Source organism: Kryptolebias marmoratus, linkage group LG6, assembly GCF_001649575.2.
Source record: "Kryptolebias marmoratus isolate JLee-2015 linkage group LG6, ASM164957v2, whole genome shotgun sequence".
Lineage (NCBI taxonomy): Eukaryota > Metazoa > Chordata > Actinopteri > Cyprinodontiformes > Rivulidae > Kryptolebias > Kryptolebias marmoratus.
In genome coordinates, this window is record NC_051435.1 from 14,817,496 (window position 1) to 14,836,841 (window position 19,346).

The 19,346-nt window shown below is 39.0% G+C and overlaps 1 protein-coding gene across 3 annotated transcripts in view; it reads left to right on the top strand.

Annotated features, from left to right (window-relative positions):
- The window catches only part of col4a2 (collagen, type IV, alpha 2), a 53,554-nt gene that overhangs the window by 1,160 nt on the left and 33,048 nt on the right, over positions 1 to 19,346 (top strand). For all 3 annotated transcript variants that reach the window (XM_017410229.3, XM_017410228.2, XM_017410232.2), the window contains one exon: positions 17,925 to 18,005. In XM_017410229.3, the coding sequence (XP_017265718.1) occupies positions 17,925 to 18,005 (81 nt within the window). The remainder of the gene's footprint in view (positions 1 to 17,924; positions 18,006 to 19,346) is intronic.

Consider the following 19,346-nt stretch of genomic DNA (forward strand, 5'->3'; position numbering starts at 1 on the left):
TACATACCTGAGTTTGTGGGGGATGAGATGAGAAGTGGGGTACAGGCTGCACAGATCACCAGTTAAAGGGATAATCTGGTCATTTTTGAAGGGATGTTCTGTCAAATAGTACCTTTATAGAGTACAGCGTTTGAAGAAAAGGGCAGAAGTCTTCATCTAGGCTAGGCTAATCGCCAGCCAGTTTTTAATCATTCTTCACTCTTATAAAACAAGTCTTTCTCAAAACCAACATACAGGCATGAAAGAACGCTACTTTAGGTAATATTAAACCTCGACTATTTTAGATTATGCCGGTTGTTTAGTTTGTAGTTGTTTCCTCAACCAAACAGCGTCTGTGTTATTACATTAATGTATGTGAGCTGAGCACAAACTGTGTTAATGTCTGTGTCCTGATGCTGCCGAATGTATCAGCCTGACCTGGAGTTGAGTAAATTTTTGACTGAGCACCATTAGGGTGATATACACAGTCTAGGCTCAGCACACATACATTTGCATAGTAACAATGAAGTTTGGTTGAGAAAACAGCATCAAACTAAACAGTTTTGTGCAAAAATGTAGAGGCGTAATATTTGCTTATGTAGCGTTCTTTCACACAAGTGTGCTATTTTTGAGAAGGAATGCCAGCTATGCCTTTTGATAACTATTCGACAAAACTTCACTTCAAAAATGAGCAGAAGATGCCTTTAACCAAACTAGCATGTTGAGGAGGAGTGAGAGGAAATTGGAGTAACCCAAACATGCAAATTTCACTTAGAAAGATCCCGGCTGAGATTTGAACCCGAGGCCTTCTCACTGTGAGAGACTCCACTGCTCCGCCTTAAAAAAAAAAACATCCAAGTACCATTTTCTGTAATCATTATTGTTAATGAAAGGACCAAAATGACATCATCACATCTGTATTTGCAAATGATAATGACTCTCCGTGTATAATGCTGAATTAATTGTGATGATTGCAGCAGTTGTGCGAGATAACTGAAGTTCACTCTGGGAATAAATAAATGAATCGTAACCATTTGCTTTAAGGCCAGAAAGAAAAATATGTGTTAATTAACTGAAACTAAATGGTAATACTGTATATGTCTTATGTAAAGTTAAAGGAATTGGTTCACTTAAAAAATATATATCTTCAAAGGGACAGATCAGATCTTTTGAAGAAAAGTTCTGCTGCACTGATTTGATTACAGCTCCACATAGTAAAGGTGTCTGACATCTAATCTGGGAGAAATACATTATTTATGACTATTTTATTAAGATTTCTGATTTCTGTCTTTTCTTTGCTCTGTGGCGCAGGGTCCTCTTGTTCTCCTTGTTAGTCAGCGAGCACCTCGTGAATCTGTTTTGCTGTTCTGCTTCTTTCAGCTTGTGCCGGACGTCAGATGTTCGGTGGTGCTCCAAGATATTTAATGTCATCCCTGAGGCACTGTGATTGGAAGTTTGGGTTGTTGTTTTTTTGAGTCTGATGAAAAGGTTCTGTTGTCTCAAGCTCTTATCAGATTTGGTCAGTGCTTGATGAAAAGCGTGTGACGCTGTGAGCTCCTCTGTGTATTGTGGAGCCTCTCCCCACGGCAGCGATACCGAAGGTTAAATTTAGTTTGAACAACCTGTGTACTTATCACAGGCGAGTTATCTGGCAAACAGAGAAACATCTCACATTTATTGTGCAAACAGCTTAAAATAGCTTGCATTTCTTGGAATGATGTACAGCCAGGGTTTGATTTTTCAGTGGAACATTCTCATCTTTAAGCATCGCAGAGAGCCTGATGGAGTAAGGTCGTAGGTAACGATGCGCTTGAAGACATTTTATACTTAAAAAACATGTTTACAGAAACAACTTGTCAACTCTTTTCAGCCGTATCTGACTCATAATTTCTGCATTCATCTGCGTCCTATTTGGAAAAATATGTTTTTGTTTATTATCACATTTAAATCTGACTCATGGGACTCCTTCAGTTCTTTGAACCAAACCGTCGTGCAACTGTTTCCCACCATCCATCACCTTGGCCTGATTTACGTTTGGAATTCCTCTGCTTATTTACGCTGCAGTCGTCAACATGTTCTTCATGTGACAATTTATTTCTGATTTGCACATATCTCACATACCTTTGATTGCTTTAAGCCCCTGTGTCAGCAGTTAAACGTCTGCGATGAAGACTTTAAATGCTAGAAAAGTAAAGCACAGCAAATGTTACAGCCATCCCTAATGCCATGCTTAGTGAAAAATCTACCATTGTAGGGTAACTTGGGCATGATATGGTGTAAATATGCAGGTAAGAGTTTTTAACCCAAAGCATCAAATCAAATTAAAGATCTAGCATTCCATTAGGGAATGCATATTATGCCAATGTTTCTTGCGAACGTTTTAAACAAAGATCATCTTTTTCTCTTGAAAAAAGACAGAGTTTTGACTGTTTTGGTCAAATCGTGAAAAAACCATCACATGTCATCTCACACAATATTGTGAGATCTTGTTTGATCTGTTAGTTTAATTTGTTAGCATACTGCCAAACTCCTAAACAAAGATCTTGAATAATCTGTCTGAACTCAAACTATGTGCTGGGGATGACTCTCAGTTACTACCTCACCACATTTTAGCTCAATATCTGTAAAACTGACTGAGTCAAAGAAACTTATTTTTCTCCCTTTGGGAAGTTTTTCTTTGGCTTCAAGGTGTTGCCATTCAACAACAATCCAGTTGTATAAGAAATTACAACGTGCAACATTACATGTCAAAAATGAAAGACACAAGAAGATGGAAACAATTTTCATCCTTGGCTTAAACATGTGTGATTATGATTTATACTTCTTGTTCTTCTTTTGGCTGCTCCCTTCTGCAGGGGTCGCCACAACGAGCAAACTTGCATGAAAGATTTGGTAACTGTTTCATGTTAGATGCCCTTTGTGAGTCAACTGAGGCTTGAATCCACAGCCTCAGGATTACAACACCGCGGCTGTGACCATCGATCTACCACAGCTTTTTTTCATATATCCTTGCTGAATCATGTAACTGAGGTGGGAATGAATAAGAACTTGAGCTGATTGGTTTTAATTGTTTTTTGAAGGAAACTGCTTTCATAGATTGCCACAAACCAAATCAAAGAAGGTGGCATAAATGGTTTAAAAGAGTATCAAAGATGAGTTCAAACATTTGGCTTTTTCTCACCTCAGGTAGTCCAAAAAATACATGAAAATAGTGCTTGTTACTGTATCTTCACAGAAATGCTTCAGTTAAAGATCAGAAATATTGCCAAGAGGTCAATACAATCTGAATTTATGACTTTCATGACCAAACTAAATATTTTTCTGTTGATTGCCTAAATTTTTTTCTTTTAATTCATTCCCTACACACCTAGTGTCCAGTGTTTTAACTGAATGCAACACAATGAATGTTTTCTTGCTCAGTTTTTTGGTATCTGCTGTGATTAGATCCTTCTTTGTTTTGATGTTTGTTTGAAGTGAGTTGATGTTTTTTAACCTGCTCCAACTCCAGGGGGTCACAGTTTCTATTTCACTACTTTCCTGCTGTGTGTCTTTGTGGAGCTGCCATACTGAACTCTCAGACTCATGAAAGCCAAATAACCCACTTTTCTGGATGTATGCAGCCGCCACCCCCAATTCACACACATCGACCGTGCACAAGGAATATTGTTTATCAGTGTCTGTTGGCGGAGGAAGGAAGGAATAATGTTAACAGGATGTTTCGTATAGGTCCCTTTGAGCAGCTTTGATTCTCATGTGTTTAAGAATAAATTTCAAGATGTGTGTGAGCTCGGTGGATTTGGAGCAGGGGGGCGATCCTGGCAGAGGATGTGTGGAAATCTGTGACTGTAGACGAGACATTTTTTGGCTGCAGTTGTCTACCTGGAAGCCCAGCAGCAACGTCTGCTTTAACAATTAGCCTCTCCTCTTAGAGCAGATGATTGTGATGGATGTTGTTCCTGCGTCTGCATGTTTGGCTTGGTTTCCCATCGCAAAACAAACAAAGTCCAGTTGACTTTAATTTAAATAACCGTAAGAAAAAATGGTAAACAGAGGAATAAAACGTGAAGAATTACGGCTCACATTACTTTGAAGCCCTGTGAGGAAAGGTGTGAACGTGTCTCTGAGGGATGTGCACGTGATGGGGGTCGCCAAATGGAAAGCTGATCTCTCGAGTGTGATTGTTTTATCGGCAAGGAAGGTGTGTGTCCAGGGCGAGGGGAAGATGTCTGCCGATGATAAGGGTAGAAAAATGTCCAGAACATCCACTGCCAAAATAATGACTGTGACAATCAGGGGAAAAAGCCATTGTGCTGTTATGCAGGAAGCGGCAGCCTCGGATGAGAAGCGCGGGGCTTCCCTGTCACTGATGTGTACGTGTGTGTGAGTGTATAAATGTGTGCGTTGTCTAGCTGCAAGGACTGATGGGGGCAAATTGTTTCCACTGAGGTGTTGGCCATACCTTAGAGACAGACCCTGTGACCTTTCTGCATTTTTGCTGTGTTGCGTCTGCGTCTGTAGATAAGCGTGTTCGTGTGCGAAGGGATGTACATTATGTGAGCCGTTTGTTTGAAGGAAGCATTTCCTCTGAAGTTTTTTTTGCCTGGTAAAACGTGACTTTGTGGTACTGATTGTTTGATTAGTCTCTGCAGTTCTGCATTGTAAGTGGGAGGAAAGGCTTGTTGCAGTTGGCTGCAAGCCCCACTGCTGGACAAATATCCTTCTCAAACCAGAATTCAAAGATGAAACCTGTTAAACACAGAAGGGTAAAATCCCAACACCTCCTATGATTTACTATAAGATTGTTGGTAGGATATGTTCACCTCATTTTCTTCCTTGCATGCAGCTTGCATGCAGCTACTCTGAGCTGTGTTTTAAGTGTGTGGATTTAATGAAGTCCTCCTTTATGGAAAACATGCATGCAGAATTATAAAAAAACACTGTTTTACAAAGAAGCTCTCTAAACAGGAAAAGGAAGAGGGTTGGGGTTAAATGTGTCAGAGGTTTTTTTTACAACCCTGCAGGACCCCACATAGTTCTGGTGCTCCAGATTTTACAGAACAGCACATTATTCATAGTGCAAGCTTGGTCCTATTGAGCTTTTAAGCAAAAACAAAGCATGCAAAAATGAAAAAGAGCTGACTGAAGCTTGTTTGTAAGTTTTTAACTTTTATCAACTTCAGTGTTTGACCATTTGACTTGATGCTTTAAATTAAAATCATTTGCATCATCTTGTTTCAGATCCCATTTTCCTTGATTACATTACTGTTACTTTCTAGATCAAAAACAGTTAAATGTAATTTCAGAAAGGTTACAAGATCACAAAGATCTTTTTTGTTGTTGTTTGTTCAGGAAGGTTCTTAACTAAATTAATTTACCTTGAAGTATCTCAATAGCAGTTAGATAATGACTGGTAAAATTCTCTAAAATGCCAACAAAAGTAGCTTCATTGCTTCTTTTATTACCTCCTTTAACATCAGAAACACTGAACCATGATTATTTTGTCCCGTGATTCTTTGCAGCTATGTGTTTCAGAGCAATGCATGTCATTTTGTAACCGAGTCAAAATGAAGAGACTAAAAAGACTGTAGGAGGTCATTATTTGGAGTTTTTGACCAGACAGCAGTTATAAATGTGTGTGAAAATCCACCCATAACTTTAAAGTGTAATGTTGCTCTGATTAGATTTTTGTTTTTTAAAGACCTTTTATATCAGTGCCTTTTCAAGGGTTTTAATGACATGATTGCTTGGGATATTTGGATTATTTTTTTTATTCAAAAATAGCAAAGTAGTTAGTTGGTGTATTTTGATGTTTGGTTTAGTCACTGTTTATTTATTAATGCAGCTCTGCAGTTTTGTATGAGAAAAGCCTGCATGGGAAGTTTTATGTGACTTGGATTGAATGTCAAGTTATGATCACTCTCTTTGGAAAATCCCTAAATACCGCATATACAGTACATCCGCCCCCAGCCTTTGCCCTTACTTTATGTCATAGTGATTAATGGAGGGACACTGGGGTCCCATCAGGTTGTTTAAGGAATTCCAAAGTCTCCGTCCTCCCAAGCTTCAAGTCTTTCCGTGCTCCACTGTCCCTCGCTTCCTTTTATAGCCTCATTCCTCCCCTGGTTTTTATCTCTGCAGTATTCTGTCCCCTTGCTCTGTCCTTTTCTTCCTTGGAACAGGAGACTTGGCAGACAGGCCATCCTTCCTCCTCTCCCCAGCTTGTCCTCTTCATGTGTCCCTCCTCTTCCTCGTACCCTTCTCAGTCACATGCATCCCAGGTCTGTCTCTCCTCAGCAGAGGTGAGTCTTCCCCAGTGAGCTCAGAGGGAAGGATTGTTTCAGCTGTGTTTACAGAAAGAGCATACATACTCATTTCTCACCAAAACGACTGGATTTCCTTACTTAGTCTTTGATTCAACAGGTGCCCGCTTCCATTATATTTCTCCGCTCATCTGTTTGAGTTTTACTCATCAGGGCTGCATGTTAAAAGGTTTTATCTTGTCATATCATGCAGACGGTTTGAGAACTAGACAGCGCAGTCGCTGATCTCATTGTTGTGCCTTGCACATTTTTTTTTCTCCTGGAAGCGAGTCAAAGATAATTACTTTCCATCCCAGCTGTGGTTTTAATTGATTCCACTGAATTATTTCTTGTCATGGGAAGAATGTTAACAAAATTAAATGCTTACTTTGTGATAACATGGCCGTGTCCAGTTGCCTTTCTCTTTCTCTCGCTCATATTCCGCCTGTCTTTAGAGGTCTGTTCCCACTTTGGCTCAGAGAGTTACGTTCCAACAGCGATTTTGTGAATTGCCATGAAACTTGAGGCAGGTATTAAGGGAGCCAAAAGAATTACCCTTGATCTTTTTGTCAATCTCTAGATTTTTTTCCTTAAATGACGCAATGAGTTCAATAATAAATTTTTGACCACATTCACACCTAGTGGTAAAATCCATCTTTAGCTATCAAATAGAGCTAAATACTGTTGTGAATTGCCTCGATGCACATCTGTAATGTTTTCACTTAACCCCCTTCAGAGGTGGTCTGGACCCCGTTTATCAGCATATGTTTGGTAGCCTGAACATCGTACATCCTGAGCCTCGGTGCAGAACTTCCTACCAAACTGACATGACCCCATTTAAGCAGCAGAGTTATTACCTGAATGTCTTGAGGTTTGAATAATTTAAAAAAAAAAAAAAAAACTGGTCATTGGTTGGATGATTAAAGAGATTCGAACCGTCACCGCTGGGAATATTCTGTGTACAGAGCATGTGACTGACATCCATTTGTGGTACAGATTCACTGCCAGGTGTGAATGCTCTAAATCATAGCTGACCACTTGCAATCGAATCACCCAAGATGAATATATAGTGCCAGGTCTGAACAGGGCCTGTGCCACAACAAGAACTGCTTCATCTATGTTCTGGCACATCCTTCACTGGTCTTTTTGTGTTGCTGATCGCTTATAGTACGGTGATCATTGTTACCTCTAAAAATCAGTCAAACCCAATCACTTTTAGTCAGTTCTCATTTCACAAGATGTTCCTCCTGTTCTGACTCATCAGCAGATGAGGAACAACAAACAGCGATGTTCTCAGATGCCTCAAGTTTTTATGTAACTGAATGATTCTCCCCATCTGGGTGCCATCACTCATCTTGTTAGTGAGCAGCAGGACCATCAACGTTACACAGTCTGACAGGTCGGTCTGGTTTCATCAGAGTCCAGCGCAGAAATGTGTCTAATCCCAGGTTAATTTAGCTCAGTTTGTAGCAGGAAGCCCTGATTAGAAGAGTAGCCCGCAGGGAAATAGACTGGAGTCCCTCTATGACCTGAGGCCGGTTACGGAGACAGAAGGTTGAGGTTTGTCAGCCCGAGGGCAGAAACCAGAGCCATGTTTACGCTGGAGCTCAGCCACAGGAACACTTTGGGAGTTTCTGCTCCGCTCCCTTTTTCAGGTCCCTTTACTCTATTTCATGTTCTCATTTAAAGTCATGTCCTGCGCCCCACAGAGTGACCCTAACCCTCTGACCCTGCACTTCCCTTTCAAAACTGCCCTTCTTTAATTTCAGTCTGTTTCTTTTGAAGGATGGTGTGTTGTGATCATTAAAAATCGTTATTTATCTGGATCAAGACATGAGCACAGGAAAAAAGAACTTAATTTTTGTTTTTTTATCTTTAGAAATAAACATGCCACTTTTTTTTCTACCAAATTGTGCCCAAAAGAGAAAAAATGATCAGCAAATAGACACTCCAAAAGATTTTAAAGTCTATACATATCAGTGATGAAGCATTATAGTAGGAAGTGAAGTAACATTTCAGTGGTACTTAAGTTATCAGCTTCATTTTGAGTGAGTGCATACCATTTTACAGAATTTGATCTTTAGTTTGTGTTAGAAAAAGCCACTGATTTATAGATTTTTTTACTTTTATTAAAAGTAACACTTAAGCTCTTTAGTTAAATCTATTGAAAAGGGGTCATCTGAAAGATTGTGAACAATTAATGTATTACCTGTTGTACATACCTCCTTGAACAACCTCAGTTTAGAGAAATGGAGTTTAATTATGACCAGACTGATGAGCCAGAGGCTACAGCTAGCTGCTGCTGCCATTATGTGCTCTGTCAGTAACCAAAGGTTTTCTTGTAAATAACCATGTAATGACAAATTCCTCAAAACTCTCCTTCAAAAGATCTGAACTGTAGTGTTAGTTCTGTTAGCCTGAGCTTTTATTTTGACATGCTGGGTTACAAGTTGTTTGATCAAAATCTGCAGTAAGGGAACCTTTTTAACACAAACAGGAATGCACTAATTGCTTTGCTGGTAACCATAATTAGCTTTTTTTATTCTTGACCTGTTACAATTGGTGTGTTGCAGATCACAATCAGACAAGAATCTGTTTGTTTTTTGTTTTTTTTTTACTGGTCATCGAAAGATAAGACTCCGAGCTAATACAAGCACCCAAAACAGACCTTTTTAAGATTATTCATGATGAAAGGCTTTTTAGTTTATAATATTAGTTGCACTCAGTGTTATTTTTTTATTATTATTTCTCTGACTTTTTTTCCACATTTTCATTTCAGTAAATGTTCTGGTCTTCTATAGATTTTGCAGTGCACACACAGAAGTTGTGTAGCAGGAAGCAGAAAAACGACAATCCAGATAAGTTCTGCTTTTTATCAGGAGGAGGAAAAGTGTGAAAACCTTTTATGGCCGCAGCGAACCTTCAGCCATAATGGAGGCATTTAGACGATCGGTGTTATTAACAAGACTCGCCTCAGTTTAGCTCAGCCAACACAAACACGGCGATGTTTGATGTTTTGATTTTCCGGCTTCTGTATGCGTATCTGCGAGGTTGTTTTTCTTGCTAAGGTCTGATTATTTGATAAAGCTCAATGCTGAGCTATCGCCAGGAGGCAAAGCTGCACAGAAAATATAAACTTTTGACTTACTGACCTACTTTTCAATCTATTTTAAATAGTTATCTCAAAGAATGGTGTTTTCTAATTGGGCAAAACAGTATCAGTCTGGAAAACTCCTACTTTAAGGTATATAAAGCAACTGATTAATTGATTGCTTTGTTAGTCACAGTAGTCACAGAGCAGTTACAGATTCCAGTAGTTTTAGTCACAGTTTTTCAGACTTGCGTTTTAAAGGAATAAAATGTCCCCAACCCACACAGACAGACAACAGCAGGATTTGACTCTCATATGAACTCTTTTCAGACTTGTTTGTTCTCTCACACAGACGGTTGTAGTTTTATGTTAATTTCCTTCCCACTCGCAGTGACAGGTCATCATTCTTTCTATGTTTTATTCCATGAATTTAATGTGTCCTTACGCAGAACCCTTCTGATGTTGCTCTGACTTCATGTAGGCCATAAATGGTTTGATTCAAACATATCTTGTTTGAGATGTTGAGCTTTTATGGAAGGGGTTAATTCCCTTTGAAGTACAGCGAGAAGCTTTAAAATTTGCCCCATGAGATCAACCCAGACTCAAAGCATGCTTATCACTTTTTCAGCTTTAAACTGTAAATCTGGACAGCGCCTCAAAGGACTGAAGCTACAAACTCTAAATTTTCTTCTTTGTTGTCACTTATTGGAAGAAATATTTTGCTTTAGTTACCTTTCTTATAGATTCAGATCTCAACCAATAGGTTGTTTTCCACATATAATTCACAGAGACGGTTCTCAGCTGGCAAAGGAAGTATCACCCAGTGGAAGATATCGTACAGATGCTCATTCATTCATATCTCACACCATGTGTTCGTCACAGATCTGTCAGAAACACGGTGACACGTACCAGAACCTTTTTGGTGTCCAGGTGTTTTAAATTCAGCTTCCTTGCTCTTTCTCTTTGACATTTGCCTCATTAGTCTGATGGAGGGCAGCTGTAAACTTGGCAAATCCTAGAACTGACAAAGGAATTTCTAATGAGGTGTTTATTCATAGCTCTATACGTCATATTTAATCACCCTGCACTTAAAGGTTAAACAAGACACTGCTTTCTGAAAGACATGCACCAAACTGCCTTTTCTCAAGGTGTAATCCATTGAGTGAGATATATTATAACCAGACACTGGACCTGAATCTGGAAGTTGAAGAAAGAATGAGGGCCCCCTAGTGGCTGGCTGTACTATGTTATTTTCTGATGTGAATGGAACTTAGCATTAGTACTAGGAAAGATTTGATGACTGAGGAAACTAGAAACACTCAGAGAACCCAAACCTCCGCCAAGGCCACAGCACCATAATCGAATCACTTGTTCCTTGTATCATGTTTGACTTTTCCTGGAAATGTCATGAAAAACTATTTCGGCTAATCTCTGCTAACACAACAGTGCTGTAAAAATGACCACAAATCACAATTTTTAATTGTAACATTTTACACTGAAGGTCTTGGTAGCGACTCACAGACAAAAAAAATCAACTAATTTTAGGTGTCAGCTTGACAACTAACATCTCAGTCTCACTTTGGCAATTAGCTAACAGACTTTCACCTGAAGTAGCAGGAGGTTTATAGATACATCGCTGATTTGTGTGAAGAGGTACAGCTCTAAAAATGAAATTCATTAATTGGTTTAGTGTCAATAAGTTGAGTTTTCCAGTGTCTATGGCCATAGTTGTTAAACTGTGTCAGTATCATTAGGATCTCTCTGATACTCAGAAAAAAAGGTCAACTATTTTTTAGGTAAATAAGCTAATTTACCATCATAAGCTGAGCATGTGGTGTAAAACTAGAAAGGCAGTGCCAAAAAGATGAAAAAAATTATTTAACTAAATGAAAGTCTTTGTTCTAAAAACTACATAAAACAAAAATACAATGGAGAGTATTTTGTGGATTAATGTGGAAACTGTAGTGGACAAAGGTTAACGAATGTGTTAGTCACTATGTAAACAGTACCAGTGAAGTCTCAATAGGACCTTCCGATAACAAATGGTGCTAAACTGTGAGCAAATTTGATTCAAGTTATCTCAGATTTGTATTTGTATTTGTTGTTGGGCAGAGGAAGAAGCAAGACTACGTCCTTCAACCAGAAAATGGGTTTAGGGATTTGGCTAGTTTACTCATTTATGTCAAACATATTTATAAAGTCTGTCTTATTGTTGGTATTCAGAGATCTTTATATTTTCTGCAGCCTGTTGAAGGAAACTAGCTGAGCATTTGGATCAGACATTCCTCTCAGCCAAGGTTAAACCAGAGAGGTTGCAGGTCAGATCCCTCATCTGGGACGAAGTGTGTTTCCTGCCACGGATTAACCGCTTGTGGTCCTTGTTGTGTGATTTAGTGTCTGATGACTGTTCTGGCCTCAGAAGCCGTCATTGCAGTTATCCCCATGGCCACATTTTACACCTTTCTTTTCATGTGTGTGCTTTAGTGAAGATCAAACGCTCGTCCTGACAGACATCAGCGATCTGTGATCATCTGATACCTCTTACACCAGGGCTCTCACACAGTTTGTGCTTCGCTATCACGTTTCATGTGTCAAAACAGAGAAACCAGCTCCAAAAAGCAGTTTGCCATTCCCATTATCCAAGAGCTGCTCATGCTAACAAGGCTGATCTGTGGCTGTTTAGATTATAACATGATTTGTGTGTGTGTAACAAAAAGAACCACAAGATTATCAGTCACAAGATCTGCTATGGAAAATGGTACCACATGAAAAATATACACCTCTAGCAGTCAAGAACATCCTTCGATCTGTAAGTGTTTTGAGAAAATGATTAAATTTAATGCCAAATTTTTGTGGGATGTTTTAGAGTCTGTCGGTAGAGATGTGGAATGTACAGCTGTGTGTCGACACGATGGACTCACACCTGTTTCTTTCTTTTTGTATCTTTGTCTTATTTATGATGTGTTTTTTGGATTTCATGCAAGTATGTTTTATGTGCCGCGCAGCCATGTCAGGTTTAAAAGATCAATTGATATTCTTCTTTTTTTTCCTTTCTTTTTTTGAGATTATAAATCCATTTGGGTTAATTCTGTCAGTCGTGTTTTTGTAAGGATCTAAATGCTCTGAACTCCCATAAATCCCTGTGTCATCCTTGTATTTTGGGGGTCTCAATGGAAAATTTGGGTCATAAAAAGCCTTTCTATTTGCAGCTCCCTCTCATATAACAGATTCTGTTCTACTTTTATTTATTTACTATTTCCTTGAGTTTATTTTGTCTGTATTTGTTGACGGGGGTGCTGTTTTGTCTTGTCATCATCCTGTCCAACTGTCTGAGTTCTTTGTTGTCTTTGGCTGCTTTTGGACGATCACAGGAAGTGGTAGGAAGTGGTTTTGTCTGTGGTTAACTAATCTACACATTACTCAGTGAAACCAAGACCAGAGTGACTCAGACTGACCACAATCACAGAAACCAGCCAGCTTTATGTCAAAATGTGCCGTATGCTAGTTCAGAACATATGAGGGAAAGCTTACATGGGAGATGAACAGTTTACAAAAAGCACACACTTAAAGATTAATTTATCTGTACTGAGCTGTTTTATATCTAATTGATTCAAAAGTTACAGTTGAGTAGCTAAACAAACACCAAACAATCCTCATAAAATGGACAAAAAATGAGTAAATAAGCAGCCACAGTCCAAAGAAAAACTTTAAGAAATGTGAGATGACACAAGGCCTTCACACAGCACTGTTTGTAAAGAGAAAACAATTGAACATAAAACACTGATGTTGATTCAAGATGGTTTTATTTTATTAGTTGTGCAGCAGAGCCCCAGCACAGCCATAAAAAAACAGAAAGGCAATAAAAACTGCTTTCCTTTTTAAGAAAAAATAAATGTGAACAGCTTGTGTGCTTCTAAAACTGTAAGGTAATTCTTCACTGGCATGTTGTTGAAGCAGTCAAACTTGGGACCTGCATATTAAATGATAACCACATACAGTAGATCCTTCTCATATAAACACAAGACAATATATTTAAACCCATAACGCAAGGGATCATATAATTAAAGCCTAATTGGCTTTATGGTTAACACTAATTTAAGTTGAATCATCATTTAGGACAGTGATGTGTCTTAAGGCAACAAACCAGTGTGTTCCCCTTAAAGGTTGTGTGTTTCTACAAAATAAATGATTGCTTTCCTTTAAATGAAGCATTTCTTAATTGTTTTTTTATATACCTGAGGTTCTTGATGTTTTGTGGTATTAGTGGTTTGCACCCTTTGAAGCCCACATTGTACAAAAACACGAATTAAAGGTGTTTGTGGAAAATAGCCTGCTGCTAGTTGGAAAGAATGAGCCGGTCTCTAGTTTCTCCTCTTTAATGCGTGTGTGGTCTGCGTGGTGCACGTAAATGCACAGAGGTTTGTCTATGTATCAACAGTGTTTTCTGCACGGCTGTGAGGCAGAGCAGAGAAGTTAACGTTGGTCATCACTCCAGAGTCAGTGTAAACAAGAGGCCACTGATGAAGAATCAAAGCAAACTGGATCCCAGGAAGTTCCCCTTTTTTATGGTCATTGTTTCATGTCACATTGTTTTCTAATGATTATTATAACAGCAGCATGGCAGTACATTTTCTCTTATTGTATTAAAGAAATTTAAAGTGTAAAGAATATGACTTTGTTCTTTTTATGAAAATGGGGAAAAGGCCCCATCTGGTAGATCGTTTAGAACTCTCATGTTTAGCGAGTGATGGGGTTGTTTTTCATCACAGGTTTACATACAGAACAGAAGGTGCCAGATTTATGATAGCAGTCGGCATGAACGTCCGCTGTGGCTCTAGATGGTCTGGATTCATCTGTGTGATGTTATTGTACGTGCTATAATGTAAATTGTTTCCAGACCAGAGGGTGAGTTTAAGAGGGATTTAAATGTTGTCACCTCAAAGTTTCAGATAGATTCTGGTGAGCTTAGCTCAACGTGGCCAACATAAGACCCGAGAGCCAGAGGTGTCCCCTGGAACATCTTTACTCGACTCTTGACATCCTCAAATAGAAAATAATTCAATATTTATAATAAATAAATGAAAACCACGATATGAACATGAATCTTCACATGAAAGATGATAAATAAAATGTTCCACATTTAACTTTATGCGTCAGGGGTGTCTCTGGTCTGTGGCTGATAAGATCTCGAAAATGCTGCCAAAGATCCAATAGTTCAAGATAAACAAGCAGCAAAACAAATTACACAATATGAGTCACCCCTCAGTCACAATCCAGCAAGATATCAAATCAACTTTATTTATATGGCACATTTAAAAACAACTGCGGTTGCACACAAAAACAACAAATTACAACAACAATTAAACAATTAAAAACATGATAAAACCATAAAAGCAGCCCATACCTCAACTCTCGTGCTGTATTAAACGCCAATGACTACAAACACCAAGAGTTGAAGCCTGTCTGATCTGGGGGGGGCAGCTGGTTTCACAGTTTAGGAGCTACAACTAAAATAGGTCTCCTCTGTGGACCAGCCTGGACCTCGGGACGACTAAACATAAACGATTATTAGATCTGAGAGATCTAGAGGGCAAATAAGGCTGCAGGAGGACAGACGGGTATACAAGAGCTGCCCATTCAGGGCATTATAGGTCAACAATAAAACTTTAAAATCAATACTAAGACAAACAGGGAGCCAGTGAAGGGAAGCGAGCACTGAGGAGACATGTTCACGCTATTTTGTTTGCGTTAAAAGACGAGCTGCAGCGTTTTAAACTAACTGCAGTCAAGAGGGTTAGTTTGATATTAATAACTTGCCCAGAAGCAGATTCACTGAACTCTCAGCAGGATGCACCAAAATGCGTTTTCTAAACTTTGAACAATAAAACCCAAGTCAACCATTCACAAAAGGGGTTTTCATAACTGCTTATAAATGAGGAAAATGTAACTTGTGCTGCTGTAAACAAATCCCAGTCTCACTGTTATTCTGTAATCACTGACTTATGTATCCAAACTTTTGCTAAACAGTGAGGGATTAGTGTCAGAAAGCTTTGTTGAAGTGTCACAATCCCCTTTGCCTCCTTATTACCATCGCACATGTTTCCACGACATACCAAAAGTATGGAAAAGGTAATTTGGTCAAACAGTGGGTTATTGTGAGTTTGGGTGGAGAAAACAGGATACTGTAGCTCAGTCCCATTGTCCGCTGCTGAAACTGTCTGCAACTATTTTCAGCTCGTAAACTGTAAAGTTGAATTGATGGTGCATTTATCTGCGATGTGTAATTACTTTTAAGGGAGCCGGTCCTTTGTGTGTCTGTCCGGGAATGACGCAGGCCATTGTCCATGTTTTGGATTTCCATCTCGGTGTGGAGAAAGGTCATGACGTGACTGTGTTACATCCTCACTGTGATGAGGTGACCTTTATATATTTTTATTTTTTGCATCTGCCATCCAGAAGCTAAACAAATTGAAAAGGCATTTGTCTTACAGAGGAGTCTTTATTTAGCTCTGTTCAAACTTGGGGGGAAAAAATAAAAAAAGATCACATCTGAGGAACCCTCTTTGGCTCATTTTAAACCAGCATGTAGTAAGCTATATCTGACATCAAGATGAAAAAGGAAGCCTTCAGATTCACTGATAGTAAAGAAATTATAAAACAAAAATCTAAATGCCTCCATGTGCATTCCATAAGGGAGAGGAAGGGCCTCTTTTAGTTGGAGATAGGGGATCATTAAGGACGACAACTGTTCAGCAAGAAGGAGGTTTTTGTGTTTGGAAAAGACTTCAATGTGGTCTTTGTAAGTGAGGCTGCTGGGATCTGCTGCCAGACTGAGGAGGGAGAATTATTCTGATTCTTTATCTTCCACTTTGTTGCCAATGTGGGCATGAAGTGGTCATTTAGATGTTTAACAAGGGTATTTAGGCATTTGCTGCCTAAATACCATACCACAGCTGCAGGCTGTGGTATGGATGTGTAGGTGGAGGACGTAGGAAGTTATAGGAGCGAAGCGTCACACGATAAACCAACTGGACTGAGCCTTTTTGAGAGGAGGGCATTGAACGGCCTTGTTGCCTCGTCCGCTACACATGAAAGTTGATGGCGTGTTCGCAGTTTACATGTTTCACAACTACTTACTGTCGGGCATCACATGGAAGAGTTTTAAAAATGAAATTATGGTGAGACATTAAAACAGGAACAGCTGCAGAGAATAAATACATTCACAAATCAGCTCAAGTACAAAGAAGTATTTGGATCAGTCTGTTAATTCAAGCATGTAAATGTAGCTAACGTCTTAATGCAACATATAATGTTGTGTTTTAGTTGTTTTGTTATGTTTAATGAAAGCCAAATATTAATTAGCTCAATAAATTGATACCAGCAGAGCCATTTTTATCACAAACAAGTTAAGTCACGACTTCTTACAGTACATCCTGATGCTCAACTCCTTCCTCCAATGACATCAGTTTGGAGAAACAGAATTTAAGAGAGTTTAAGAGAATTTAATCCTGACCAGACTGACAAGCAAACAGTTTATTAGAGCAAAGCCAAAAACAACTCCACTCTCAAAACTTTTTATAGCGGTTCATGTAGACGCCATTTTACAACTCTTTACATCACTATAAGATGTATATTACACGATTAAAAACACAGTTGTTTCTGGTTATTTGCAAGTGCAAATAGCAATAGTGCGTTTCCATAGTAACCTTTCCAACACTGCTTCAAAAACCTTTAATGCTTCCTAATTCCTAATTTTCCCTTGCAGTATCAAAGTGGTATCAATTTGATATTTTCTTTTGCCTCTTTTTTGAAAAGTTGTGGTAAAACTAATTTTGTTTCCAGTGAGCTAAAAATGAAATTGGAGCACCTAATCCAAACAGTCCACTCAGCTGGGATTTGTGTGGGACTTTATTTTGAAACACCAGGACTTCATTTAGGCTTGAAAATGTGTCCACCAATCTCGGCTAGCTCAGGGTCCTGACTCCTCTGACCTGTAGGATGCTGTGACGGATTTCTTTGATCATGTGATGTCCACGCTGACCCCTGGGGGCTGTTTGTGTCTTTGTGTGCTTGGGTCACGTCTAAGACAGATCAGCTCTGTGATGGTGGGTGGCTTGGTTGGAATGCAGACATCTGAAGAGGAATTGTCTCTGTCAGCGGCCAGACGAGCCTCTTTTCTTAGCCCCAGAACTGTCCAAAATGTCTAAATGTTCGTCATGACTCATTTGAGCCACATCTAAAACATGCCCCAGGCACAACAACTGTGCAGACAGCAGTGTGACAATCATCCGCTCTGGTGCAACAGAGCCGCTGGTATAAACAAAAAGTGCATTCACAAACAGCAGAGCGCACAAACACAGCTGTTCACACCGACAGCACAAAACAGTTTGCCCCCACTGCGTTTCATGGGTTACATGAGGAGACTTGGCGCTGCTGGGTTTAAGCAGAAACAGTGAAAAGCAACATGTTGCAGTGCTGTGGCTATGTGACATCCTGAACTCTGACCCCTAACAGTTCAATTCTTACCTTCATGTTGTCTGATTTGTGTCTGACAGGGTGGGAAGAAGAACAGTGGCCCGTGTGGGGGGAGAGACTGCAGCGGCGGCTGTAAATGCTTCCCAGAGAAGGGTGCCAGGGTAAGTACCGAACTTTAACTACCTTTCCAAACAGCTCAACAAACATACCTCTCTCTCTTTTCCGTCACTTTGTTTTATCTTCTTTCCATCCATGTGAACCAGCTCTACCACTCACTTCTCAGTTTGGAGTATTAAATAAGGCCATTATTACACATGAAGCTTTAAATTATTCAGTGTTGGAATCTTGTGAAAATTATGTTTTATCCTTCAGATGAGTGCAAAGCATCTATTCCACTTTTATTCCCCTCGAAGAAGCTCTGTAATTGAGCAACTACAGTACATAGCAGCCTTTGATAGTGTCCAAAACAATTCGTTTTTATTCAAACATAAATAATTTTTAAATAAAGTCACATTCATTGAAGGAATGCATATCACCCGCCACCTTGTATGCTTAAGTTTTTACTTTAAACAAAGTAAAACAATCTGGTCAGAGTGTGTGTTGGGCCAATGGTTACTTTCTGAAGGTTTTAATGAAATCCAACCACTTGTTTACGAATACTTTGCTAACAGACAAATGAGCAGACACACAGAGACACAGGCAAATGCATGATTTCCTGTCTTTTATGGCGTTGAGCACAAATCATTTTTCAATAAAGAGATATTTGTGTTTGGAAATCACAGATAAAGTTCTAAATTTATGATTAGGATGTAAGATTTTGTAATTTTAAGTCAAATAATAAGGATTATTCTATAAATATATGCCCCACGATTATTTTCTTGGGTTTCCTGATTTATTTTTGGACCTTTTTTAAAATCTAATATTTTTTTAGCTCACATAAATACAAAAATAATTTTTAAAAAACCCTTTAAGAAGCACTAATGATGTTGAGACAATTTCTTCAATGCAGTGTAAATGTATTAGATAATGATTATTTGAGCTGTGCTGCTGGTAGTCAATGAAATGCAACTCTTATTACACGTGGACGCAGTTAGAGAGGACATGGAGACATGCAGGTAGCTGGAGTGAGGACAGAGTTAGATGGAGGAGGATGACTCGCTGTGGCGACCCCTAAAAAGGGAAGAGCTGAAAGAAAACAAAGAAGAAGAACTTATTACACGTTTTTACAGCCAAAGTGACGACATCTAGAACATTAACCTCTGTTTAAAAATAAAAAAGGTCAGAGTGAAGGGAATATGTAAAGTGTGCGAGACCCATTAGAGTGAAAAATGGACGACAAAAAAAAAGCTGGTTTTAAATTCAGACGTAGACTAAACATCTTGAGATAACAAGCTAAGGGTGAGTAAAGGTTGTGTTTTGATTCAGTCGTGTGCTTCATCAGATTTTGAGTCAGTTTTCACTTCTTTTAAGTTTGTTTTTTTTAGTCCCAGTCTGCTGGTTTT